The 27,624-nt window shown below is 45.9% G+C and overlaps 1 protein-coding gene across 1 annotated transcript; it reads left to right on the plus strand.

The window, feature by feature from the left end:
- The first annotated feature begins 1,113 nt into the window (after positions 1-1,113).
- Positions 1,114-26,506, plus strand: LOC116518559 (4'-phosphopantetheine phosphatase-like). The gene is given in 31 exon segments (XM_032232050.1): positions 1,114-1,674; positions 7,327-7,409; positions 8,505-8,606; positions 8,608-8,714; positions 8,919-9,102; positions 10,058-10,149; positions 11,404-11,577; positions 11,810-11,846; positions 11,848-11,914; positions 11,917-11,967; positions 11,970-11,989; positions 13,256-13,340; positions 13,651-13,679; positions 13,681-13,758; positions 14,861-14,909; positions 14,912-14,967; positions 14,969-15,026; positions 16,165-16,229; positions 16,231-16,268; positions 17,225-17,312; positions 17,880-17,927; positions 17,930-17,986; positions 17,988-18,034; positions 19,489-19,544; positions 20,697-20,746; position 21,594; positions 21,867-21,970; positions 23,673-23,782; positions 24,757-24,825; positions 26,199-26,332; positions 26,335-26,506. Coding segments are annotated over 31 exon segments (2,385 nt in total). The 5' UTR covers positions 1,114-1,511; the 3' UTR covers positions 26,418-26,506.
- The last annotated feature ends 1,118 nt before the right edge of the window (positions 26,507-27,624 follow it).

Below are 27,624 nucleotides of genomic sequence, written 5' to 3' on the forward strand. Positions count from 1 at the left end.
TAGTCCAACCCCGCGCACCCAAGCAGGAGATCCTGCTTACCCATTTCTGACAGATGGCAGTCCTGAAATTTAAACTTTATATTTGTGTCATCCTGACTAGCGGTTGGTCAGAGTCTTATCTTTTGGAATTCACCCACTTTCTTTCCAAATGTGTGATTGTTGGCACATCCAGTGGCAAGGAGTTCCCCAGGATAACCTGTGTTTTTAATTTTATTTTGTAGGTGTGACTTCCGCTCTGTCTTTTACTTATTTATTTGGAAATCAAATCAAGCTGCTCCTTGTGTTTAAATTCCTCACACCAAAGTGTACTCATATTGCGATTATCCCCTTATTTCTTGCATGGAAAAAGCACCTTAAAAAAAAAAACTTGCATTTTCACACAGCAAGTTTTGAATCCCTTAAAAAAGAGGGCTTTGTAAAAAAATTAATTCTAAGTATATTTAGAGATGCGATTAAGTCGGGTTTATTCACATAACTAGCTGGATACTTGTGCTTTGCGCCGAAACTATGTGATCTGGCAATGCAGGAGAAATCCGGCTCACTCCGTTGGCTCAGGGGTGGTCGGTGATTGAAACACGTAAGGGAATATCGCTCCCGCCTTGAAGTAGAAGGCATAGACATTTTGGTGAGGTACCGATGTTTAGTACTGTAAAGAGCCCCAGGCCACTCCTGAGGTAACGAGTGGAACATCTGCCAGTTTGCACTGAGGTAAAACGGAATGTGAGGCAACTGGCAGTTGGAACAGAGCTCTTTTCCAGTGGGGAGGGGGAGTAGAACTCCTTAGCATCAGAATGTGTTAATTACCGTATAAGAAATACTAATGATCCGGTGGTCATTTTGAAAAATCCTTTCTTAGCGAGCACCTAGAAGCCAAGAGGAAAATATGTGCCAAATTTCAAGTTTGAAGGCTTTGCGGTTCTGGAGATTTCCTGATGATGTGTGAGTGGCATTTCACTCACACACACACACACACACGATAGATAGATAGATAGATAGATAGATAGATAAACCCAGAAAGACCACATCCTCAGCAAGGAGATTTTAAGAGAATCCAGTTTTATTTGCATTCATTGAAATCAAGGGGGGGGGGAAATAAAACCCACATGTCACCTTCCCAGGGAAATTAAATTCACACTTCTTGGCCTGGTTTTCAGTTGCTTCAAGCCACCGGACCTCATTGAGGTTCAAAGTGGGACGCCCCCCCCCCCCATTCCTACTATTGGAGAGCTGTGTGAACCCTTGTACCAAAATCAGGAGGCCGTTTTATTAAAAAAAAAAAAAAGATTCCCATAATTTTTTTAAAAAAAATATAAGCTTCTAGATGGCAATGAGGTCTCCCACGGGGCTTTAAAGGGTTAAGGCTAAAGCTACGTGGGCGGACCTTCAGACGATGGTGGGCGGGGCCGCTCGGCGTCCCACCCACTCGAGGGCAGGGCTGAGCGTCTCCGCCTCCTTTCCCCCCCTCCCTCCCCTGCTATTAAAACATGCAAAACGTATGCGCATAAATTTGCATGTCTAAAGAGGCCGGCCGCGCAGCGAGCGGGGTCGATGCGTCCAAAATGGCGGAGCGGGCCGGGCGAAGCGGAGGTGGCCGGCTGGACAAGAGCATCACCTTGCCGCCGGACGAGATCTTCCGCAACCTGGAGAACGCCAAGCGCTTCGCCATCGACATCGGTAAGCCCGGCCACGGCGCCTTCCCTACCCCCCGATTCCTTCGCCGCCGCCTCCGCCGTTCGCCCTTCTCCTCCTCCTTTCCCTCACTGAGGCGGCGGTGAGAGAGAAGCGAAGGAGGGGGGGGAAGAGAGAGAGAGAGAGAGAAAAAAAAAAACAGGCGCCGCGCAAGGCACGCCGGGACTTATAGTCCCGCGCTTCATCGGGACAACCTGAGGAGGGCTAAGCCGGACGGCAATTCCCGACGTGCTTTGCGTCGGGCCGGCTGGCGCGACGCTTGATGGGAGCGGTAGTTCTCGCGCTCGCCCTTGCCTAAGGTTTGGACCCGGCAAAAACTACGAAGACCAGCGTCCTTTTGGATTTCAGGGCACGGGGGGGGGGCAACAGGGAGACGGTATAAACAAATCCTGGGTGGTTTTTTTTTGTGAGGGAATGAGGGGGCTTCCTTTTTTGTGGGGGAAGACCCCCCCAATCATGCCTCCCTCTTTTGCAGGAAATATGTATTTGGAGATGCTTCCCTTTTTTTTTGTTTTATGTTTTGAGGGGGGGGAATGTCCCCTTAGCTGCCTGTGGGGGGGATATGTGTTTAAATTGCCCCCCCCTTTTCGATGGGGAGAAAAAAAAGGGTATTTCCCTCTCTCTGTTTGCACTCCCACCTTTAGTCCACCCCCGCAATAACCAGGTTTTTTTGAGGGGGGGCTGTCTAGTGAGACTTCCTTCAAATCCCTCAGAAACCCTTCCTCAAATTTTGAGGGGGTGGATAGATACCCCAATCAACCCCCCCCCACCCCCCAAAAAGGGGAGCTTTAAAATTTATCCTGGACTGTCAAAAAAAAAATCTCCCTCCCCCACCAAAGAAACTGATAAAAAATATTCCCCCCTCCCCAAAATAATAACAACCCCCCCAGAGGTTTGGAAGGAACATGTCTCCAAATATAGGCCATATGTTAGGTGATGAGACCCCTGGAAGCCAGGAAGGAAATGACTGTTTAAAATAATAATAATTATATAATTATACATATATGTATGTATGTTATGTATGTATGTTATGTCTGTCTGTCTGTCTGTCTGTCTATCTATCTATATCTATCTATCACCTACCTACCTATCTATCTATCATCTATCTATCTAATCTATCTATCTATCATCTATCTATCTATCTATCTATCTATCTATCTATCTATCTATCTGATTTTCACGGGTACCGGTATGCAGGTCTTGGTGTATTCGGGTCTTTCCCTTGACTTGACTTGACTTGACTTAAGTCTTTAGCGTCGGTACGGCATCGCCAATCCCTTCGCTGTAGAGTCGCATGCATCCTGAACCATCGCATTCGGGTCTTTCCCATGTAAGATTGACAGTATTTTGGCGACGTTTCGACGCGGGCCCACTCCGCATCTTCAGGTTGGTGCCTTTGGCTTCGTGCTTGTGCGAGCTCTGATCACGCTTTGCTCGCACAAGCATGAAGCCGAAGTCACCAGCCGGAAGATGGCGAGTGTGACCTCGTCGAAACGTTGCCAAGATACTGTCAATCTTACACGGGAAAAGACCCGAATACGTCAATATACATATATTTATATATATATATCCATGTAAGATTGAGATTGTCTTGGCAATGTTGATATATATGCTGGTCTTGTTGTATGAGAAAAGACCTGGATACAACAAGACCACAGTCATTTTCTCCCTGGCTTCCAGGAATCTCATAACCTAACATATATGAAATCAAAGTGTTTTGCGTTAATGTTTATTTACTATTTATGGCCAGGCCTAAATTGCAGATTATCTGAGAACATAAATTAAAAACAAGAGAGAGAGAGAGATATTTTGTGTGTGTGTGTGTTTATGGAGAGAGAGAGAGAGGAGAGAGAGAGAGAGAGAGACGAGGAGAGAGAGAGAGAGAGAGAGATCTCTATATCTCTCTATCTAAATATAAACATAAACATATACATACATACATGTATGTATGTGTATGTATGTATGTATATGTATATATGGTAAAGGTTCCTCTCGCACATATGTGCTAGTCGTTCCCGACTCTAGGGGGCAGTGCTCATCTCATTTTCAAAGCCGAAGAGCCAGCGCTGTCTGAAGACGGCTCCGTGGTCATGTGGCCGGCATGGCTAAACGCTGAAGGCACACAGAACACTGTTCCCTTCCCACCAAAGGTGGTTCCTATTTTTCTACTTGCATTTTTTACATGCTTTCAAACAGCTAGGTTGGCAGAAGCCGGGACAAGTCACGGGAGCTCACTCCGTTACGCGGCGCTAAGGATTCGAACCGCCGAACTGCCGACCTTTCGATCGACAAGCTTAGCGCCTTAGCCACTGAACCACTACTTTTTAAAGTTTTGCATTGATGTGGAAATGCTCTGTCCCAAATTAAAGTGGGTATGAAGAAATAGCTATATAAACCTTTAAAAAAAAGTCAGCCTGTTTATTTTCAGAATTCCCTTCCTAAATTACTCGAATTTGTCACTAATGAAAATAATTGGATCTGTTGCCTTTTTCTATGTTTTGGGAAGGTTGTGTTGCTGGGAGCGCAAGCCTTCATGTAGTGTATATAGATTTTGCTTGTTGTGATGGGTTTGCAAGCCGTGGTTTGACTCTTCTCAGAATATACTCCATTGTGGTTTATTCAGCAGGCCATGAAGCAGCTCCAGCTATGTGTAGGATGAACCCTGCCAATCTTGTGGAGTTTCAGACCAGCCTCACAGGGATCAGTGCAACATTTTTTAGCTTTCTAATTTAACATCTGCTAGTTGTTCGGTTTGGCACAACAGTTCACCTCCCTGGATACAACCCAGCGTCATATAAATAACACAAGAAGTTGGCCGACGGAATAAAATGGAGCTCAGAGGCTCCTTCCCCTATTTGACAAGATTTTCAAGACATGCCTTCCCTTTTCCAAGCTGATTTATGTATTATTTTTTTATTCGGGATCTAGGAGATCTAATTCTGACTTGATACGACGACTTTTAACTCTGCGCCCAAAAACATTACATAGCTGAGCATGAAAAAGGTGGGGTTATAAACGTGACAAAATTCAGGAGAAACTTCTGGTGAGCAAGGCTGACATTTTCATTGTCTATTGGTTTTTTCCTGCTGGCCGTCAACAAACATTTCTGGTAGAGAAGTCACAGGACGGGAAATGTCCCAGGGGACGGGTTCTGTGCTTTTGCAGTTGGCATTTTGTGATGTGCAATATTCCCTTGAGTTTGGCGTGGCTGGCACCTGGTGATAAGGAGGCAGGAAAGTTAAGGGCACAGCAGGAGGAGGCCGACATGACAGGCTTGTTTTGAAGTTTGCTTTTCTGCTCTTAAACCAGAAATATGACGGCCTACTCTGGCTTACTCTGCTCCATGAGCCCAGCAATTATGGCTTTAATTCCCTCACTAAGTGGTCCTCGGCTTGCGACAATTCATTTAGTGACTGTTGTTACAACAGCACTGAAAGACCCCTTTTTCACACTTACGACCATGGCCATCCTCATCGAAATTCAGATACTTGGCAACTGAAACTCATAACAGTTGCTGCGTCATGCGATCCCAGATTCACTTAACAACCGTGTCACTAACTTAACAACCTCACCGATTCACTTAACAATTACGGTAAGAAAGTTCGTCAAATGAGGCAAAACCGATAAATGTTTCACTTAGCAACGGAAATTTGGGGTTCAGTTGTGGTCGAGGACTACCTGTGTTTCTCCTGGCTTGAAAGAATGGAGCATCAGATCTTGTAATTTCTCCGCGAGGACTCAGTGGTCTGTGATCACATGTTCAAAACACGCCTTCCTTTTTTCCAGATTTGTATGTTGAGTGAATTTATCCTGCTGTGTGGTTGTTAGTGGGAATGCACGCACACCTGTCCAGTGTGTGGAGCTGATTATCTTGATTAAAATTCCTCTTTCTGTTATGTGTATATAGATATATATGGCTTTTTACCTACACCCACAGTTTATGAGTTGGCTCATAAATTACTCCGTGCCATATTTATTTGTGCAATATACTTGTCTCTGACTAAAGTTCTCAACCCGTTTTCTGGCTTTGGAAAACATGAATTATGAGTTACTCCTGGCTTGGTTTAGTAGAACTTGGACGTTGGTTCGTGCCTGATAAAATCACAAGTTTCAATACTGGCAGCGTGGAAAGTCAGATGAGGAGCAGAGGGGTGGGGTGGGGGAGAGAAAGCATCCGATTAAGTGAATTTATTAAAGTAAAGACAGTCCCTTTTCTCTCTTTCCTTGTTCTCTGCCTACATACAGTTAGTCCTTGACTTACGACCACAGTTGAGCCCAAGCTTCTGTTGCCCTCCTTAACAGCCTTTCTTGCCAAAGTTGTGAAATGAATTGCTGCAGTTGTCAAGTTAGATGGTTGTTAAGTGATAAGTGCTAAGATGCTGACCTTGGCGATCAGAAATGTTGGCAGTTCAGCAGTTCGAATCCCTAGCGCCGCATTACAGAGTGAGCCCCGTGACTTGTCCCGGCTTCTGCTAACCTAGCAGTTCGAAAGCACGTATAAAAATGCAAGGAGAAAAATAGGAGCCACCTTTGGTGGGAAGGGAACACCGTTCCGTGCGCCTTTGGCATTGAGTCCTGCCGGCCACAGGACCACGGAGACGGTCTTCGGACAGCGCTGGCTCTTCGGCTTTGAAACGGAGATGAGCACCGCCCCCTAGAGTTGGGAACGACTAGCACATATATGCAAGGGGAACCTTTACCTTTAAGTGAATAGCTTCCCCCTTGACTTTGCTTATCCGAGGGGATCATATGCAACCGTCATAAATAGGAGTCAGTTGCCAAGCAACTGATTTTTTTTTGTCATGTGGCCATGGGGATGCGCCAACGGTCGTAAGTGTGAAAAACGGTTCTAAGTTGCTTTTTTGTAACCTTGAATGGTCGCTAAATGAACGGTTGCCAGTGGAGGTCTTTCGTAGTTTGCTTGATTGCTGAAGAAGGGGTTAAGGCAATTAACAGGAAAGAGAGGGCCTCCCCATCATGATCTCCAGTGACTTGTGGGGACTTCAACACCCAGAAGTAACCGATGGGAACTTCTCAGAGATCCAACCTAGAACTAAGGAGAACCCCCCCTCCCCCCCAGTCAGCGTTGCTGAGAATTCTGGGAATTGGAGTCCATCCATCTGGAAGATGAGGCCCCGTGGTGGTTAAACCTTGAAAAATCTCCAGAAATTGTGAAGTTCTAAGCAAGGGATATTTTTTTACTTAGAGACAAGAAAGCAAATGAGGGGAAATGGAAATGGATTTTTTTTTTTTTTGAATAGACTTTTACCAATAGGCATAAATAGAGACCGCTGGAGTGGTGCAGTGGCTAAAGGTAGAGTTCTTGCCTCACAATCCGGAGGCCGTGAGTTTGATCCTGGGTAGAGGCAGATATTTCTCCCTCCGGGCACACTGAGAATATATCTACTGCTGTTCACCATTTAGCCCAGTTCTTGAGACCTCTTGAGGGACAAGACTTGTGATGTCTGGATTGGCATTGCACAAGAAGGATGTGTGTGTGTGTGCCTCGTCCACTTCAGACATTTGGAGCAATATGCCGTCTCCCGTGATCCAAATCGTTTTGAGTTTTGCAAGGAAGTCCTGTCAATTGTGCCCCAGATTTTGCTTTTTCTCAATCCTGGTTTCCTTTGCCAACAGGGGGATCGCTGGCCAAGTTGGCTTACTACTCCACCGTCCAACATAAAGTGGCCAGGGTACAGTCCTTCGATCAGTCGTGCAAGGTAAGAGACCTCTGTTTCCCATTTTGTCTTTGAAACTCAAAACCGCCAGCCTGAGAGATTTGGAGCGGGAGATGCCAGGGGCTCAGGTGCTATTTCTCTCTCTCTGGGCACAATGAAAATATACCTGCTGCACAAAACTCCTCATTGGCGACAAGAAGGGCATCTGGCCATTAAAACACTCTTCTAGCTCCATTCAGTTGGCCAGACTCCACCCTGCAAGGGATTATGGGATCGTTGATGATGATGATGACAGGTGCCCAAGTATGATAACAAAAAAGGCTCACAATCTCTGAGATTGTTCTGACATAGGCTCCCTGAGGCAGTAAAAAGCACACCCTTATTCCCCAAAACCTTCTATTTATTTCAACGGCTGTGAATTATATTCATATATTCAGCCCGTAATGAGTCACAAATAGTTTGTAAAGAGTCTGATAGAAGTCTGTCAAAGGCTTTCGGGATAAGGCTGATTAGCACCCACCTTTATCTTCCTTGAAACACTGCCAAAGACCTAATTGCCGATTAGCTTTGCAAGGCTCCACAGAGCACAGAGTCAAAACAGAGCTTCAGAGTTTAACTGACCAGAACGAACAAAGTTGCCTCTTGCAAAGCTCACGTGCCTTTGCTCCTCCTTTATATCTTATGGGAGGGGCCAATCACCTTCAAGATTTACTCCCACTGTTCCTCTGCCCCACTGATCTCCAGCTCCAAAGGCAGATATCACTGTCGGATGGCCCTGGCCCCCCTCTCTGCCTCCGACACAAAGCCCTCATCCGAGCCTTCCCCGGACTCCAGGAGTGGCCCATGTTCCTCCCAACCTCCTCACTGTCCGACTCTGCTGCCAGCTCCGCAGGCCGCCTGGGGACCGCAACAGAGATTTAAGAGTCTCCTCCCTATGAATTTGCTAGTTTTCAGCAACCTTGTTTAAACCAATGGAATCTAGCCCAGCAGCTGGCTGGGGAATTTGGGAGTTGAAGTCCAGCTATTTTAAAAGCTGCTGACATTGAGACGGGCTAACCTGATTTTTTCCCCACCCTGCGAGAGACGTTCGGCCCAGAGGAACCCTTTGAACCTTTCTGTTTGTCGATTCCCCCGAAGGATGTCGAACACGAGTCTCCCTACGAGATCACCGTCCAGGAGGAGATCACGGCCCGTCTCCATTTCATTAAATTCGAGAACACCTACATCGAAGCCTGCTTGGGATTTCATCAAAGACCACCTCGTCAACACCGAAACGAAAGTCATCAAAGCCACGGGGGGTGGTGCGTACAAATTCAAAGAACTTATTGAGGAGAAGCTGGGATTAAAGTAAGTGCGAGTGCCTGTTTTTGGGGTACATACGAAATCTCCCACCTTTGAATCCTCCTTCAGAGCATTGGTTGCAACTAAGAAAAAATTTTATACGTATTTGGGGAGAAAAAACTCAACGGGGCTTTTTTTTTCAGGAAGTGATGAGCTGCTTCTGCAGCTGTTAACGGCCTTGCTGTTTTCCTTTACCTGGTTTCCGGGTAGATTAGATAAAGAAGACGTGATGACTTGCCTGATTAAGGGGTGCAATTTTGTCCTCAAGAACATCCCCCACGAGGCCTTCGTCTACCTGAAGGATGCCGACCCCGAGTTCAGGTTTCAGATGAACCATCCCCACATTTTCCCTTACTTGCTGGTCAACATTGGCTCCGGAGTTTCGATCGTCAAGGTGAGGACAGGTTGGTTTAATCAACATACAGGTAACTCTTGGCTTAGGAGCACAATGGAGCCCCAAACTTCCATTGCTAATGTTCTGACCGAGGCTTCTCGAGAGCCGGAAGCAAACTCCTGGTCCCGACAAAACCCCTTTTATTAATTCCTGTGAATTCTGCTCCTTTACATCCAGTAAAGTTTTTCAAGGGAGGATTACGGTCACAGACCTTCTCTGGCTTGGAGAGCTGCCAGGCTGATATCTGCAAAACCTGGCAAGGAGTCTTGGGGAGTCACAAACCAATTAAGGGAAACTCATTGTCTCCTGCAAACTCCACTCCCTGTCGCTCCTCTTTTATTTCCTCTGGGAGGGGCCATTCACCGTCCACCTGTGGCCTTCCTCCCAAGTCGACCCCTGTTCTTAACTCTTCCCTTCATCTGGCCACTCTGCGCATGCGCACACTGGGAACAGGCTCCAGCTGTTCTTCTGCCCCACTGATGTCTGACTCCGAAGCAGCTGTTAACTGTCGGATGGCTCTGGCCCCTCTCTGCCTCCAACATCTTCCTCCCCAACCTCCTCACTGTCCGAATCTGCTGCCAGCTCCACTGGCGGGCCACAACAGCTAAGGGAAACATGGGTTAAGTGAGTTTTGCCCCATTTGATGGCTTCCCCCCCCCCCACTGTTGTTAAGTGGATCATTGCAGTTAAGTTTGGTAGCCTGGTCATTAAGTGCATCAGGCTTCCCCCTTGACTGAAGGTTGCAAAACGGGATCACATGACCCCGGGACACTGTAGCCATCATAAATATGAATCAGTTGCCAAGCGTCGGAATTTGGATCACGAAACCATGAGGGGGCTACAATAAATACATCTGCTGGCCCATTCAACGCCAGGCTGCAATAAAGACTCACTTACGTCCTTATGGATGTGATAGCGGTGGGATTTAGGCACGAATCTGCTTTGTCTTCGATAGGTGGAAACGGAAGATAAATTTGAATGGATTGGCGGAAGTTCCATCGGAGGCGGGACTTTCTGGGGCCTCGGAGCATTGCTTACCAAACCAAGGTAACATTTTTGCCTAGCAATTCAGCATTTGAATTATGGATTGCTCTTAAGTTAAACATCTATCTATCTATCTATCTATCTATCTATCTATCTATCTATCTATCTATCTATCTATCTATCTATCTATCTACCTACCTACCTACCTACCTACCTACCTACCTACCTACCTACCTACCTACCTACCTACCTATCTATCTAGTGTTAGTTGCAAAGTCGTTGTCCCACCCATCACGACCCCAGGAACAATGTTCCTCCAGGCCTTCCTGTCCTCTACCATCCTCTGGAGTCCATTCAAGCTCACACCGACTGTTTCGGTGACTCCATCCAGCCACCTCATTCTCTGCTGTCCCCTTCTTCGTCTGCCCTCCATTGTTCCCAGCATGGGGCTCTTCTCCAGGGAGTCCTTCTTCCTTCTCATTAGGTGGTCAAAAACTTTGAGTTTCCTCTTCAGGATCTGGCCTTCTAAAGGAGCAGTCAGGGTGGATCTCCTCTAGGACTGACCGGTTGGATCACTTTGCAGTCCAAAGGACTCACAGGAGTCTTCTCCAGCACCAGAGTTCAAAGTCTCCATTCTTTGGTGCTCAGCCTTTCTTATGGTCCAACCTTCACAGCCGTCCACTGTAGTTGGGAAAACCATATCCTTGGAAAACCACGCACTTTGTTGGCATGGTGACTGTCTCTGCTTTTTAGTAGGATGTCTATATTTGCCATAGCTTTCCTCCCCAGGAGCAAGCCCTCTTTTAATTTCTGGCTGCAGTAACCCTCTCCAGTGATCTTGGAGCCTGCAGAGGGGACTGCAGCGAAGAAATCAATCTATCTATCTATCTATCTATCTATCTATCTACTATCTATCTATCTATCTATCTATCTATCTATCATCTGTCTATCATCTGTCTATCTATCTATGTATATGTGTATGTAGAATATCTGTAGGAGAAACGGTAGGAATGTGCCAGAAATGGGAGAAACCCAATGCTCTGTATTGCTGGGAGAATTCCACACCCCAAGGCTAACTTTCCAACGGCTGTCATCCTACATTTAGAAAGCTAGTCATCAGGAAAAGAGTGTGTCTTAAGGTTCCCAGGCTAGATTTTAGAGGCAAAGAGATTTCTTCTCTCTCCTAAGGGAGGGCAAGCAGTTCCAAGCCACTCAGAACTGATTTCCATGAAGAACCCGGAAAAGACTAGAAAACCAGAAATATCATCCTTCAAGGCTATTCATTTGAGGACCTTTGGGGTTTTCCCCTTTTTTTAGAAGTTGTGATGAATTGATGCAGCTCGCCTCGAAGGGCCAACCACACCACGTCGACATGCTGGTGAAGGACATCTATGGCGGGGCGTACCAACCCTCGGACCTCAGCGGGAACGATAGCTAGCAGCTTGGAAAATCCGCCACGGTGGATAAAGGTAGGAGTTTCTTCTTCGGTCTGTAACATTAAAAATTTAATTTTGCCCCATAATTTTAAGGGCTTTATTTGTTTCCATTCTCCAGATGAGTTGGCCATCTCCAAATCTCACTGCACCTTCTTGATTCTTTCCCTGAATCTCATCGAATCAAATTCGGTGACCTTCCTTATTAATTGACTCAAATCTTTTCGTGGGTGTGTGGGTTTGTGTGTGCTTGATCTCCCCCTCCCTCCCCCCTCTTGTGCCCTTCTCAGATTTTCCAAAGAAGACATGGCCAACAGTTTGCTGCACCATGCTCAGCAACGACATCGGGCAGCTGGCTGGCCTGCACGCCAAACTCCACAACCTGGACAAAATCTACTCGGGGGCTTCTTCATCCGTGGTCACCCCAGTCACCATGCGTACATCACTTACGTATCAACTTCTTCTCCAAGGTAGCGGGAATAATTAAATCAGAAATTCTGGAGCAGGTTGGCAGGGTGGGGTGAGTGGGAGGTTAGGTGAAGGCAGAGCAACGTGAAAATTGGAGGCTTATCGTTGCGTGGCACGAAAGTAACCCTCTGTAAAGATATTTAGACAAATGAAATGACGGTGGTCATTAGCTGTCTCTGAGCTTGGTGTTTTTTGTTTTTTTTTTAAACAGACGTTTAATTACCAACTAGGTAACATCATCAGTGCTAGAAGGGGAGAAAGAGAGAGAGAGAGAGCATAGAGCAAATCTTTCTCCCTTCTAACATGATGATGTTACCTAGTTTGGTGATGAAATGTCTGCAAGCATACCCCCCAAGTTCAGAGAGCAAATACTCTCTTCTATGGCTAAAAATAAATAGGATTGGTTTTTCCCTTAACTTTCTCCGTGGGAGTGAGTGCTGTGGCCTAGAGGTGGCGCTCTCGCCCCCACAATCAGGAGGCTGCGAGTTCAATCCCAGGTAGAGGCAGATATTTCTCTCTCTGGCCACAGTGAGAGTAATGAGCCGAGGGTGGCGCAGTGGTTAGGGTTGCAGTACTGCAGGCCACTTCAGCTTACTGTTATCTGCAGTTCAGCGGTTCAAATCTCACCGGCTCAAAGGTTGACTCAGCCTTCCATCCTTCCGAGGGTGGGTGAAATGAGGACCCAGGACTGTTGGGGGCGATATGCTGACTCTGTAACCGCTTAGAGCGGCTGAAAGCCCTATGAAGCGGTATATAAGTCTAACTGCTATTGCTATTGCTATATCCGCTGAACAAAATTCCACACTGGCAACAGGCAGAGCATCTGGCCATGAAAACGCTCTGCTATTCTCCATTCAGTTCCCAACCCGCAAGGGAAGATGGGGTGGTTAAATGATGATGATTACATTTCTCCGTAGCAGATGAAGAACTTAAAAGGTGCCTTAAGGTTTGGGGGAAACGAAAAAAACAACACAGAGATGCCTCGGTTGTTCTAGTAGAAGCCCCTGGAGAAATGAGCACCTTACTTTTCTGCTTCTGTTAATATTTCCTTCCTTGGTTTGTTTGTTTATTCTTTTACCCTAAATTTGGAACAAAAGGCAAATTTGGGCTCTCGGTCCCAAGCAGGGTTACCCTCCCCAGAGTTTGGGTCTGAAGCAACCTCTGTGCCTTTGCTTTCTGCTCGCCTTGTAAAATGTACGGCAGTTGCTCCTTGGGGGGTGGGATGGGGGCAGTTCCTTGCCAACACCAGTGTTTCGTTATTACGGCAGGGTGAAGTCCAGGCGCTATTTCTGAGGCACGAAGGCTACCTGGGAGCCATAGGCGCTTTCTTAAGAGGAGCAGAGCAAGACGTAAGTAGGCAGCCCCCCTTTCTCTTCTGCTACCCCCCTCCACGAAAAAGTAAGCCCCCTTCCCCCGCTCACCAGTCTCTCATTCCATGGTCCTCCCAAGCAAAGGAGGGCTCGAAGGACTCTGCCAAGCTTTTGGCTGTGGCAAAGGTGAGGATTAATTCATTAAATAATAAAAAAAAAGAAATAGAACGTTTGGGCATGCTGGAATATCATATATATATAGATATATGATATAGATATATATATATATATGATATTACTCTTTCTCCCCCCTCCCTCTCTCTTTCTCTCTTCTGCCACTTCCTGCAAACCAGATCCCAATTTATACAGCTGGGGGGAGAACTCTAGCTAGCAGTTCAGGCCTCCTGAGTACGTCGCCGATCGTTTGCCCCATGCAGCGGGGAACGAAGCGGCACACGTGAGTCTTCCTGGCATAGTGAAAAAAAAACTCCGTGTGGGTTCCAATCACCTAAATATAGCCCTTTACCCCCCTCCCGGGCCCTTGGTGGTTTCCTAGGCAGGATGAGTCCCGATGGTGTCTTTTTCCAACGAAACAATGGAAAATGGCCTGCCAGGACTCGCTCGTTGTTTGGACAGGAAACATCTGCAAGGAAATCTCGGGAATCCTTCCGGGTTTTTTTCTCCCCTAATGTTTTCAAACTGACCCAAAAGGAACACGTCAAAACCTCCTTTTAGTTCGAAATCCATCTGTGTTGAGATACTCAGCCGGCCATCATAAGACAAATATTAACATGGCATTCTCTGTTCAGGGGAAGCATGCAGATGTGACACTGGGTAACATTTTTTGTTGTTGGTATGATTTGCGTAGCATACAGAAGGGGGGGTTGAGATTTTGGGGGGGGGGGAGAAGTGGAAAGGGATATTTTGCTCAGCTGCAAAGTTCTACTTATTTTTTTATTTATACCCACCTTTGTTTTTTTATAAGCAACTCAAGGTGGCGAACAGGACTAATTCTCCGCCTTTCTCCTATTTTCTCCCAACAATCACCTTGTGAGGTGGGCTGGGCTGAGGGGGAGTGACTGGGCCAAAGTACCAGATGGATTTCATACCCAAGGTGGGACAGAACTCCCAGCCTTTGTTGTTTGGACCCAAAGTCACCCCGCTGGCTTTCATGCCTAAGGCGGGACTAGAACTCCCAGTTTTCTGTTGATGGCCAAGGTCATCCAGCTAGTTTCATGGCTAAGGCGGGACTAGAACTCCCAGTCCCCCTGAGTTTCTAGCCTGGTGCTTTAATCACTAGACTAAACTGCTCTCTTAATACTCTGCTCCCACCGTAAAAGGAGAGCAAAGTTTGAGTCCTCCAACTGAGAGCAAAAGGAGGTTTGACGGAAGCCAACATCCTATTTTTATCCCTTTTTAAATTGATTTTTTTTTTTTAAAACACTGAGGCATTTCCTGGGCTGTGGCTTCTTTCGCTGTTAAATGCATGCTCCTCTTTGGTTGCAGTTCCCCACCAATTTTTGAAACTTATATATATTCTCTTTTTTCCCCCCCTTCCCTCAGTTCGACATGTGGGAAATGGATCGTCTGGAGCGAATGTTGGTCAATCTGCCTTGCTGCAGGATCCTTCCACATATGTTGCAGACACTGTGGACTTAACCGACGACGTTCCTGGCCCGCCAGTATTGGCTCTCGTGCTTTGAGGAGTCCTTGGACGGGGTAAGGACCCCTTTACGGTGAGGATGGGGGTGACCCACCCACCTACCCCTGGTCCAGGAAGGAGCCGAAAAGTGCTTGGAGCCCCCAAGTGATTTTTTTTTTTCCGGGAGCAACTGGGACTTTCTTGTGTTGTTTTTTTCTTTGGAAGACGTTTCGCTTCTCATCCAAGAAGCTTCTTCAGCTCTGACAGGATGGTGGGGAAGGGAAGGATTGATGCTCCTTGCAGACAGCTGGTCATTTGCATCTGTTAGAGCAGGGGTGTCAACACTCAATTTCATCGAGGGCCACATCAGAGCTGTGGTTGACCTCAGGGGTGGGTGGGGGGGTGGTGGGTGTGGCTGACTGAGTGGGCATGGCCTGCTTGATGCTACTTACCTGGGTGTGGTGAACCTGGTGGGTGTGGCCAGCTTGACGCTACTCCCCAAACTGCTGGCATGTTTCCTCTTCGCAGGGCCAGCCCCTTACATTTTCCAGGATGGCCCCATGTGTCAGGGCTCCAAATAGCATCCAAAAGTAAATCAGAGTCCGAGGCAAAGTATTGCTCAAAGTTCCAATTGATTGAAAAGAGCCACGTTGGCACATCTGGGGAAACCCGAATCTGAAAGCTTCCCTGTTTTCCCCACCCAGTTGAAAGTTCAAGATCTTGCCCCCACACCCACAAACCCCCATCCCATGGTCCAATCTTCCACTGCCACGAAGACAGATTCCACCCACCCAGTTCCGGTCAGGTGCAGAGGTGCAAAGACAAAGGATGACCTTGGCTTTCTAGAAAGAATGTTGTTATGGCTACATCGCATCTCACTCCTTACAATCTCCCCTCCCATTTTCCCACAATAGAAAATGCGTAGTAGAATAATAGAAAGTGAGTAGGTGCTCTGGTTCCTGTAGACACGGTCGACAGATTCCACCCATGCAATTCTGGCCAGGTGCCGAGAGAAAGATGACCTTGGCTTTGTAAGAAGGATGTTGTTATGGCTACCTATCACCCAACTCCGTATAATGCCCCCCCTCCCCTTCCCACAGTAGAAAGTGTGGCAGATCTGAAAACCTAAAAAGAAACAATGGCTAAAGATGCATAAAGTTTTCCCCTCCTCTAGCCCCCTACTCTCTCTCTCTCTCTCTCGTTCCCCGGCCAGGTCCATAAACGTGCCCGCAGGCCAGCCAACCCGCTCGGTTGACGCTGGCCGAGCGAGCTGACAAATTCCGACACAAGTTACCGGGAGAAGCTTCAAACACTCCGACAGCAGCCGTTGTAAGTTGGTGCCTGGGGCTTCCTTGCTGTGTGTGTGTGGGGGGGGTGGGGGCGATTATGCCCGTTGCAGCCAAAGTTTTGAGAGATACAAGTAGTCCTTGACTTACAACGTCGTTTAGCAGCCGTTCAAAGTTTGCAACGGGCACCGAAGAAAAATGGACTGGGGCCCGTGTTTTTTTTTTGTGTGTGTGTGTTTGCAACTGTTGCAGCCTCCCCAGGGTCACGGGCCTAAAGCAAGAATGTGCCCCAACTTATAAAGAATAAGGCAGGCTGGTTACGTAAATAAAAGAGGAATACCAAAAACGGAGAACACAAAATGGGAAAAAAAACCCTTTCCGTTTGTAGAGATTAGAATAGAATATTGGAATGTAGAATAGAATATTGGAATGTAGAATAGAATAGACTATTGGATGTAGATAGAATAAGAATATTGGAATGAAGAATAGAATAGAATATTGGGATGTAGAATAGAATAGAATAGAACAGGACAGAATAGAACGGAACAGAACAGAGGATAGATAGAATAGAATATTGGAATGTAGAATATAATTATAGAATTTAATATAGAATTAGAATATAGAACAGAACAGAATAGAGGATACACAGAATAGAATAGAATATTGGAATGTAGAATGGTATCGAATAGAGGATATTACAGAATAGAATAGAGAATATACAGAATAGAATAGAATAGAATTCTTCATTGACCAAGCGTGTTTGGACACACAAGGAATTTGTCTTTGGTGTACATATTAAAATACATTCACCAAGAATAAAAAGATACAATACTTAGTGATATAATAGATCTTTCTTGCTATATAAATCCTGGCGAGAGTTAACGGGGGAGCAAAATTTGCTATAAATAAGCCAGGGGTGGTTTTAAAGGCAGAACGTCCCCCCACCCCCTCCCCCAAATGGTATAAACTGGCTCTTTTCTCCTCCTTTTTCCTTCTCAGCGCATACGGCACCCTAACAGTGAGAAGTTTACTGGATACAAGGGAACACTGCTTGAATGAATTTAACTTCCCCGATCCCTACTCCAAGGTAAGGCCTCTTCCTCGCTGTTCTGGAGGGCGGTCCCATCTCTTTTGAAAGTTTTGCTTCCCTATCCCATCCACTTGGGGAAGGAAGGGAGGAAGGAAGAAAGGGAAAAGGAAGGAAGAAGGAAAAGGAGGGAGGGAGGAAGAGATGGGGAAGGAAGGAAGATAGGAAGAAAAACGGAAGAAAGGGAAAGGAGGGAGGGAGGAAGAGATGGGGAAGGAAGGAAAATAGAAGGAAGAAAGAAGAAAAGGAGGGAGGAAGGAAAGAGATGGGAAGGAAGGAAGATAGGAGAAAAATGAAGAAAGGGCAAGGAGGGAGGGAGGAAGAGATGGGAAGGAAAGAAAGGAGATGAGAATGGAAGAGAGGGAAGGAAGGAAGAGATGGAAAGATCCTTTTGAAAGCAAGATGAATTTATTCTGTCTCCTGTAACTCAAGAGAGACTCGGTTGCAACTAAGGAAAACTAACCCCCTTCTTCCTATCTCTCCCCCTCCCTCCCTCTCTCTCTTTTTATCTTTCTCTTTCTTTCCCTCCTTTCTCTCTCTCTCTCTCTCTCTTTCTCTCTCTCTCAGATAAAGCAGAAGGAAAACGGCATCGCCCTCCGGTGTTACCAGGGCGTCTGATTGAGTCCCTGGACTCCCTAGGGTGGGAGGAGAGGCAGTTCGCTCTGGTGAAGGGACCTCCTGGCTGGGAATGTCTTCGACTGGGGAGCCAAAGCCGTCACGGAGTAAGTCTCTCGGGATTTGGGGCCCTTTTCACCGGATAGGATTTCCCCAGAAACTCTGCCTTTTCTGACCTCGGTGGTTGAGGTGGGTCCCATTTGTGTTAAACCCAAAAAAACTCAAATGTGTTAGAGGCAGCCCTCGCCTTACGACCACAACGGAGCCCAAAATCCCTGGTACTAAGCGAAACCGTTGTTAAATGAGCTTTGGCCCATTTTACATCCTTCCTTGCCACGATTGTTAAGGGAATCACTGCAGACGTTAAGTTAGTCCCACGGTTGTTAAGTGAATCTGGCATGGCTTGTGAGAAGGTCGCGAAAGGCGATCACAGTGCCTCCGTCATAAATATGAGTCGGCTGCCAAGCCTCTTGAGTGACTCTGCAACAGTTGTAAGTATGGAAAACTGTCCTAATTCAGTTTTTTCAGTGCCGGTCACTAAATAAACTAGTAATTCGAGTACGTTCTGCATCGCTTTGGAGAAGGGCGAATCCAGCCAAAAGTTCTGCTTTGAAATTGGAAATAATCTGCTTTTTAGTCTAAAAAGCACCTTCACCACCTAATCTTAATCTAAAGAAGCAAAGCAGGGGTGAAGTTGCCATTGGTTCTGCGAACCTGTAGTAAAAAAAAAAGAGCTCGCGAGGATCGCGCACCTCAGCCATGAGCCGTGCGATTGTCGGAAGCTTTCCCCCCCCCCCCCCCCCCCGGTTTTTTTTAAAGCATTTTTTTTCCTGCATATTGGCCTGAACCGACAGGGGAAAAATGCTTTAAAAAGTGTGGAGGGGGAGGGAGGTTCCATGACAATCAGCTGTGCCTTCTGATCTGGGAACCTTTTTTTCCCACTTTTTAAATAATTTTTTTATTACCTATTTCACCTGAACCGATAGTAAAAAATGCTTTAAAAGGTGGGGGCGGGGAGGTTCCCACAATCGCACGGCCCAGCTGAATTCCCCCCCTCCCACTTCTTAAAGCATTTTTTTACAAACCGGTTCGGATGAATAGGTAGTAAAATGCTTAATTTTTTTTTTTAAAGTTGGCCATGCCCACCAGCCATATGACCCCCACCACCAACAAGCCAATCATTCTGATCCCTTGGGAAGATTGCTGGGCAGATCTCTTAAAAAGTCACCCAGGAAATCCTAATGTATTTGTATTTGTATTTGGTTTATTTGTATGCCGCCCTTCTCCAGGAGGGACTCAGGGCAGCGAACAACTCAGGGGGGAAAGGGAACATAAACAACAGTACACATGGACTTTTTAAAAATTTAATTAATTAATTAATTAAATAAATATATTTATATGCCGCCCAATCCCAAAGGACTCCGGGCGGCAAAATTTCCCCAGAACAGTAGCAGGACATTTCGTTGCAGCGCCCTGGTTTTTCTCACCTGTATGCTGTTTTTCTCTCTCTCTCTCTTTTTTTCTTTTTCTTTTCTCTCCTTCCGCTTTTCCTCACTGCCAGCGTCCTCGAAACGGAGCCCCAGTTTGGATTCCAAGAAGCCAAGGAAAAATTACAAGGTACCGGAAAGGGAGGGGGAAAATGGAGAAAGATCCTTCTTTTAGTACAGGGCGCCCTTGACTTATGACACAGTCAGCCCCCCAAACTTCCCATTGCTAAGCGAGATAGCGGTTAAATGAGTTTTGCCTCATTTTACACCCTTCTTGCCATGGTCGTTAAGGGAATCCCTGCAGCTGTTAAGTTAGTCCACACGGTTGTTAAGTCTCTCTCTCCATGGCCCAACCCACCTCACAGGGTTAAGGATCGGAGAGAATAGGAGAGGATAGAATAGAATATGCAGAATAGAATAGGATGAAGAAAATATACATAGTAGAGTAGAATAGAATAGAGTAGAATACAATACAATAGAATATGCAGAATAGAATAGAATAGAATAGAATGAAGAAAATATGCAGAATAGAATAGAACATGCAGAATAGAATAGAATAGGATGAAGCAAATATGCAGAATAGAGTAGAATAGAATATGTAGAATAGAACAGGATGAAGAAAATATACGTTAGAGTAGAAAAGAATAGAGTAGCATAGAATCCAATAGAATAGAGTAGAATACAATACAGTATAATATACAGAATAGAATAGAATAGGATGAAGAAAATATGCAGAATAGAGTAGAATAGAATAGACTAGCAATAGCAGTTAGACTTATATACCGCTTCATAGGGCTTTCAGCCCTCTCTAAGCGGTTTACAGAGTCAGCATATATCGCCCCCACAGTCTGGGTCCTCATTTCACCCACCTCGGAAGGATGGAAAGCTGAGTCAACCTTGAGCCGGTGAGACTTGAACCGCTAAACTGCAGATAACAGTCAGCTGAAGTGGCCTGCAGTACTGCACTCTTAACACTGCGCCACCCGGCTCTAATGCAGAATAGAATAGACTAAGATGAAGAAACTATGCAGAATAGAATAGAATAGAATAGAATAGAATAGAATGAGTTGGAAGGGACCTTGAAGGTCTTCTAGCCCAACCCCCACTCTTTATTTAACTGATAGGATCAGACAGCCTGGTCTTCTCAGTGCTGCTATTGCTTTCCAATTTTCTAAGTTCTTTTGACAATTGCTCATGTATTTCTCTCTCTCTCCCTCTCTCCCTCCCTCCCTCTCTCTCTCTTTCCCCCCTTCTTCACCTTTTCCCCTTGCTGATGCCCCAGAGCGTCCTTGGCTCGAGGATTCGTACAGCGAATGGGTGGAACGGCTCAAGGTACGCATGGCCCATCCTTCAACACTGTTTCGGAGGTCTATTTGGGCAGAGAGGGGAGGAAGGATCTCACGGGTTTGGGCAGGAGAGGAAACCTATTGGCTAGTCCAGCGTTTCCCAACTGCAGCAACTTTATTTTTTTAATTTATTGATTGTTTTTTCTATTAAATACAATTCTTCGTGCTTTATAAGCATCGTGTTGTCTGGGTGTTTAATTTGCTTAGCAATACCAATTTACATTCTTCATCTCCACCCCTTTTTCCCAACCATCGGTAAATAAATTCCCTGTTTGATAATATTTTTACATCCACTTTCTGCTTCATTTTCAATGTCAATCTTACGGCTGTCAATTTCAATGTCAATCCATGGCCGACTGGGGAATTCTGGGAGTTGAAGTTGTCCCCCGTGCCCCCCCATCTCAAAGTTGCTGCAAAGTTCAGAAACACTGAACTAATTTTTTAACATGCCACCAGACTCTCGTCTCCTATAAGACTTTCGGGATGGAACCAAATTTGCTTTTAAACAGGAAGAGGGCAGCCCTCCAAGGAACTCCTTGGTGTAACGTCAACTCTTTCTGCTTACTCCTACCCTTGTCTCGTGTTGGCAAAAAAAAAAATCTAGATCGGGGGTCGGCAACCTGCGGCTCGGGAGCGTCATGTGGCTTTGGAGCTGCCATGTGGCTCTGGAGCTGCATGTGGTTCTGCTGCGGCTCCCTGTGCTGGTTAGCTCCACAGTTGATAGGGCTTTCGGTTAGGGCAGGTAGAGGAAAAAGGACGTCACTTAGGAGAAGACCCTACGGTGGGGGAACCGGACTTTCCGGTCGGCTCCAGAATTGAATGGGGGGCTTAAGGGTTAGGATCTTTGCGGCTCTTTGAGTGTTTAAGGTGCCGACCCCTGCAAAATTTAAGAATACTCAAGACATTCCAGGGGACTGAGAGATCTCCCTCTCACGGTTTTGTTTTTTGTTTTTAATGAGGGATGGTTGTGGGTCCCTTCCCCAGATTTGGCTTCCTCCAGCAGCCAAGCTTGGCTTGAGGCCACTGGGGACTCCATGGGCCGAATGTGAGGAGCGCGTTTAATTTTGTCTCCGGGTTCTCTGATGGGTCTCTTTTTCCTTTCGCAGGCCCAGCTCATAAATGTGCCGTAATTTTTGCAGATAACAGTGGAATTGATGTCATCTTAGGTGTCTTCCCTTTTGTTAGGGAATTGCTCTGTAGGGGCACGGAGGTCAGTAACATTTCCGCGGCGTCTTTAACGGTGACATGCCTTCGAGGGTCTCTCTCTGTGTGCTGGCTTGGCGGTTTAAGGAGGAGGAGACAAGGGGCCCCAGATAAGCCTTCTTCAACTTGCACCTTGGAGGGTGGGGTGTGTGCGACTACAACTCCTATCTTCCTCTGGCCCCCTTGATGGGACTTGTGGAAAGCCCCCCAGTTAGTGAAAGACTAGAAAGAAACGGAACTGCTACTATTTTTATAGCAACTATATTTAAAAATACATTTGGGGGAAAAAAGTCATTTAATCCCAGCTAAAAGGATTAGTGGAAATAACTTGATGGAAGAACTTAGTTCCATGGAAGATGCTAGTCGGACTCATGACTTAGAAAGAGAAGAGAGTTTCTTCGGCCCCATCTCTTCCCCCTTGAAGCTCGCAACATAAGGACCCCCCACAACCTTCTCCTTTGGGGGCTGGGGTCTCCTGGAGTTCTGGCAGGAGATCTCCTAGCTGAAATGGGGGGGGGGGGGGAATCTGCATCAGGGGGAATTGGCTTTAAGAGGAAGAAGAGACAGACATCCAGTGGTGGGCTGCAACTGGTTTAACAACTGAACCGGTCCCAATTGGCTGCAGCCCACCTCACTGCAGATATCCCTTGTCGTTAAAACCCTCGGTGATCAATTGATACCAACCAAATATCAATATTTGCCAGCGATGTTAACACTAACAAGGACATGGCCAAAAGAAAAAGAATGGGCAAGCTTCGAGACGGTATACATTATTTTGGGGGGTGCCAACTCGGTCTTGTAAACTTTTCCCGGATAGTATTGAAGATGTGACCCCTTTTTAATTTCTGGGCCACCCCCCCCCCCCCCCCCCCCGAAATAATATTGGATGCGTTTGGTGGTCATGTTGCCACACAGGCCAAGATGAAAGAAATGCACTGATGTAGGAATTGACCCCCCCCCCCCATTGTGTTGGCATTCCTCATTCTAGCGTCCCCAAGAGAGCCACGGGTGCACATATATTTCAGAATATACCGTATTTTTCAGAGTATAAGACGCACACCCCCAAAAGAGGCTGAATCTCGCTTTCTAAGCTGTTTTTCAGCCCTAAAGAGGCGCTAACGAGTGAAGCCATCTTCCCTGCTTTGCCTGCTTCTCTCATTGCTGCTCTCTCCACCGATCAGCTGTGCTTTAGAAGCTGTTTTTCAGCCCTAATGAGGCACTAACGAGGTGAAGCATCTTCCAGCTTTGCCTGCTTTTCTCATGCTGCTCTCTCCAAAATCAGCTGTGCTTTACAAGCTGTTTTCAGCCCTAATTAGGCGCTAACGAGTGAAGCGATTTTCCCTGCTTTGCCTGCTTTTCTCATTGCTGCTCGCTCCGACAATCAGCTGTGCTTTAGATGCTGTTTCTTATCCCGAACCAGGGGATAAAAAGCGTGCTCAAAACCTGCAAACCTAGGAGCTGAAGCTGATCAGATTAAGGACACTAACCAGAGGAATACCTGGTAGGCAGAATTCCCCCTCCCCCTTATTTTCCTCCCAAAAACCTAAGGTGCGTCTTATACTCCAAAAAATACGGTATTTCAGTTCTGATTTAAAGTGGCTCAAGTCTCACTGTACGTCATAGAGAGTGCTGACCCACAATGACTTCTTTTCAAAATGTCCTTTGCTTTTCTCTCTCTCTCTCTCTCTCTCTCTCCTCTGCAATACCAGGTTATTTTGGCTTGCAATTCAGGTCCTGCCCTGAATGACGTCACGTATAACGAATCCTTGCTTGTGGCGGAAAGGATTGCGACTATGGATGCATCATTCGGTAAGGATCGGTGGGCATGAAGCGGGAAGAATCAAAAGTTTTTGCCTTTGGGCACAGGAAGGAGGTTTTTAAAGTCATACACCCTGAAATGCTTTCAGTCTAATTAGTGCAGTAAATTCTTGACAATAAAGGCAGGCGTGGGATTCAGTCAGTTTGAATCGGTCCCTTGAATAAAAGAATTGAAACAAAATTACTAAGTCAAATTAGGTGACTATTAAGAAGACACAGTGACATTGGGATAGTGTCATAAACACCACGTCATCGCAAGTGAGAGAAATGACACCTTTGCTTCAAAACCAGAAACGGATAGAGATAGATTATTGATGACAGTCATAGATATAGCTAGATAATAATTGATAGGAGAGATAGATTATTGGTAGACAGACATAGAGATAGATAGATGATAGATAGATAGATAGATAGATAGATAGATAGATAGATAGATAGATATTAGATTTTATAGGATATACATAGATGAGAGAGAGTGTTAATAGGATAGAAAAATAGGCAGATAGATAATTGATAGACAGACATAGATGTAGCTAGATAATAGATAATAGATGGGATATAGATGATAGAGATAATTGATAGGATAGATAAATGATAGATTAAATAGAGATAAACAGATAGGTAAAATAACACAGATAAGATAGATGATATAGATGGATGGATTGGATGATAGATAATAGATGTTAGAAAGTGAAATACGGACAATTTCCACACCTGCAAATTTGGTTTGATCACATATAAAGCAGCACTTGCTTCCCAAGGAAGGGATCCTTTAAAATTGGCTCTGGGAAAGTTACACCGCCGACCTGTGTCTCCCCCATCCCTCCATTTCTCTTCTACCAAGATCCTCCCGTCTTTCTAACATCTCTCTTTGTAAAGTTGCACTAAAGCTGGGCCACTTCGCTGGACGTTTCTCTGTGGGCTGAGTGTTGCCATTTGACAACCCCCTTCCCTCTTCCCTCTCTCTGTCTCTAGAACTGCCCTGAAGGAAGAGAGGCTCCTCTTGGTTCAGACAGGATCCAGTTCGCCCTGCTTGGATCTCAGGTTCGCCATCTTCCCAGTCACTGTAGAAAAAAAGGATAAGCATAAACATATGCCTTTTTGGGGTCCTGGGTGGGGCCAATTGGATGATCTGTGAATCTTAAGCCTGAATGGCTGACTTCCCCACTTTCTAACCAGATCTGCTGGCAGCCGTTTGAAAAGATAATTTAAAACAATATTTTATCTTTGAAGTTGTTTGTAACTGCGGCCTTTGGGGCCTTTTGCCATAAATCCCTCTTAATGTTTCTTCTGCAAGTGCCAATTAGTCACCGGGTTGAGTCTTCTTTGCCCATTAAAAGCGATTTTAAAATTAGCCCCGGGTGAGAAATTTGTCCTTCTGGCATCCAACTGAGACCTTCGGAATTGTTTGGCCACAACTTTAGCATTAAACGATAGCAGGCCAGAGCCCAGAGTTTGCCCACTCTTATCTGTAAACCACCTTCTTCAAAGATCCTACAAAGTCACGCTTAGATAGATTGCCAACTGCAGATTGGAAGTGGGGTTTCCTGCCTGAGTAGGGGGTTGGGCTAGAAGCCCTCCAAGGTCCCTTCCAGCTCTAGCCTGATTGATTGAAGGAACTCCAGCTCTTACTGAAAAATTCTCCAATTTGCTGTTGCTTATTATAAAACCGAGAGGGACGCAGTGGCTCAGAGGCTAAGATGCTGAGCTTGTCGATCAGAAAGGAGTTTGGCGGTTCGAATCCTTAGTGCCGCGTAATGGAGTGAGCTCCCGTTACTTGCCCAGCTTCTGCCAACCTAGCCGTTCGAAAGCACGTTAAAAAAATACAAGCAGAAAAATAGGGACCACCTTTGGTGGGAAGGAACAGCGTTCCGAGCGCCTTCAGCGTTGAGTCATGCTGGCCACATGACCACGGAGACGTCTTCGGACAGCGCTGGGTCTTTGGCTTTGAAACGGAGATGAGTACCACCTCCTAGAGTCAGGAACGACCAGCAAGCATATGCGAATGGAACCTTTCCCTTATTATAAATCCTTTAAAAAGAACGTAAAGGAGAATAGACGTTGCCTATTTGGGGGGGATGGGGACTCTAAACACCTGCTAAGCTATTTAAAAGGCTTAAAATGAACCGAGTGTAGATATTCTGGTGGGGAGTAGTGCAGTGGTGGGTTTCAAAAAATGTTGGAACCTCTTCTGTAGGTGTGGCCTGCTTTCCGGGTCCACTGATGGAACCTCTTCTAACCGGTTCAGTAGATTTGGCGAACCGGTTCTACCGAAACGGTGCGAACCAGTAGGAACCCACCTCTGGAGTAGAGTGTGTGTGTTTGTGTGAGTTCTTTGAAGGGATCTCTTTAATTTGAGCCAACTGCTCCCTTCCACCTCAGTCATTTAATCCTCCTCCTCCTCTTGATTCTCACAGCCGCTTGGACAAGGGCCTGGCCAGCTTGGTCCGAGAGCGGAAGACCGACCTGGTGATCATCGAAGGAATGGGCCGGGCCATCCACACCAACTACCACGCCAAGCTGAAGTGCGAGAGCCTTAAGCTGGCAGTGCTGAAAACTCTTGGCTGGCCGACCGTTTGGGCGGGAAGATCTTCAGCGTCATTTTCAAGTACGAGGTCCCCCTCAAATCCTCCTGATGAACCCCCAGAGGGGGCACCCCGAAAGAGGCCGAGCTCCGACTTAGCCAAGGACTTGCACTAGTTACAATTTTAATGGTAAAGAATGTATTTTTATTACCACAGGGAAAATGAGTTCTCTCTCTCTCTCTCTTGCGCGCGCACACACACACCACACACCTCTGTATTTATATTGTGCTTTTGTGACTTAAAAAGAAAGCAGCTATCACTCACTCCACGGGCCTGCCTGGTGTCTGTCTTTCTCCGAATTGGATTGGCAATATCCCTGATGGCAAGTTCGGTTTTTCCTCCCCCCAGGGTTTTGTGTGTGTGTGTGTATGTGATGCTTGTATTGAAATGGTTTATATATATATATATATTCTATATTTTAGCTCAAATTTGAATTGGCCGATTACACGGCCAAAGATCAAATAGAAATTGTAAAAAGATGAAGGAATCTTGGTTCTTCTATACTTTACAGGCCCAAAGTGAAGCAAAACTGTTTGAAAAGGCCCATTTTTAAAAAGACACTATTTCTACACCAAAAAGCACCATTAGCTTAATATTAATCTGAACAATATTAGAATTCTTGGGGATAGACAAGCATGGAAGAGTAGAGGATGCTTCCTATAGTGACCATATGCCGAAGAATAATCACATTAACCACTAGAAACGTAGGCACTTCTTCCATATATATATGGAATTTTGGCTATGTGGCTGCAGTTCCCAAATTCACAACTGGAGGGCAGGTTTTTTGAATGTGTATACAATATATAAACTGCATTACTAAATTTAGCCAGTGGAGGGCAATCTTTTCTCATCTATCTAATCTATCCTCTCTCACCTAATCTATCTATATCATCTATCATCTAATCTCTTTTATTATCTATCATCTTTATTACCTATATGTCTTATCACCTCACCTATCTACTATCTCACTTAGCATCTCTATCATCCATCCATCCATCCATCCATCCATCCATCCATCCATCCATCCATCCATCCATCTATCTGTATCTACTTACCAGCTATCTAATCTATCATCTATCTACTTACCTATCTCTCAGCTAGCATCTTTCTATGTATCTATCTCACATATCAGTCTATATCACCTATCATCCACCTACCTACCCCTCACCTTGCTTCTATTTATATCTACCTACCTCACCTATTATCTACCGACCTACCTGTCACTGAGCATCAATCTCTCACCTAGCATCTGTCTATC

The sequence above is a fragment of the Thamnophis elegans genome, chromosome 15, assembly GCF_009769535.1.
Source record: "Thamnophis elegans isolate rThaEle1 chromosome 15, rThaEle1.pri, whole genome shotgun sequence".
Lineage (NCBI taxonomy): Eukaryota > Metazoa > Chordata > Lepidosauria > Squamata > Colubridae > Thamnophis > Thamnophis elegans.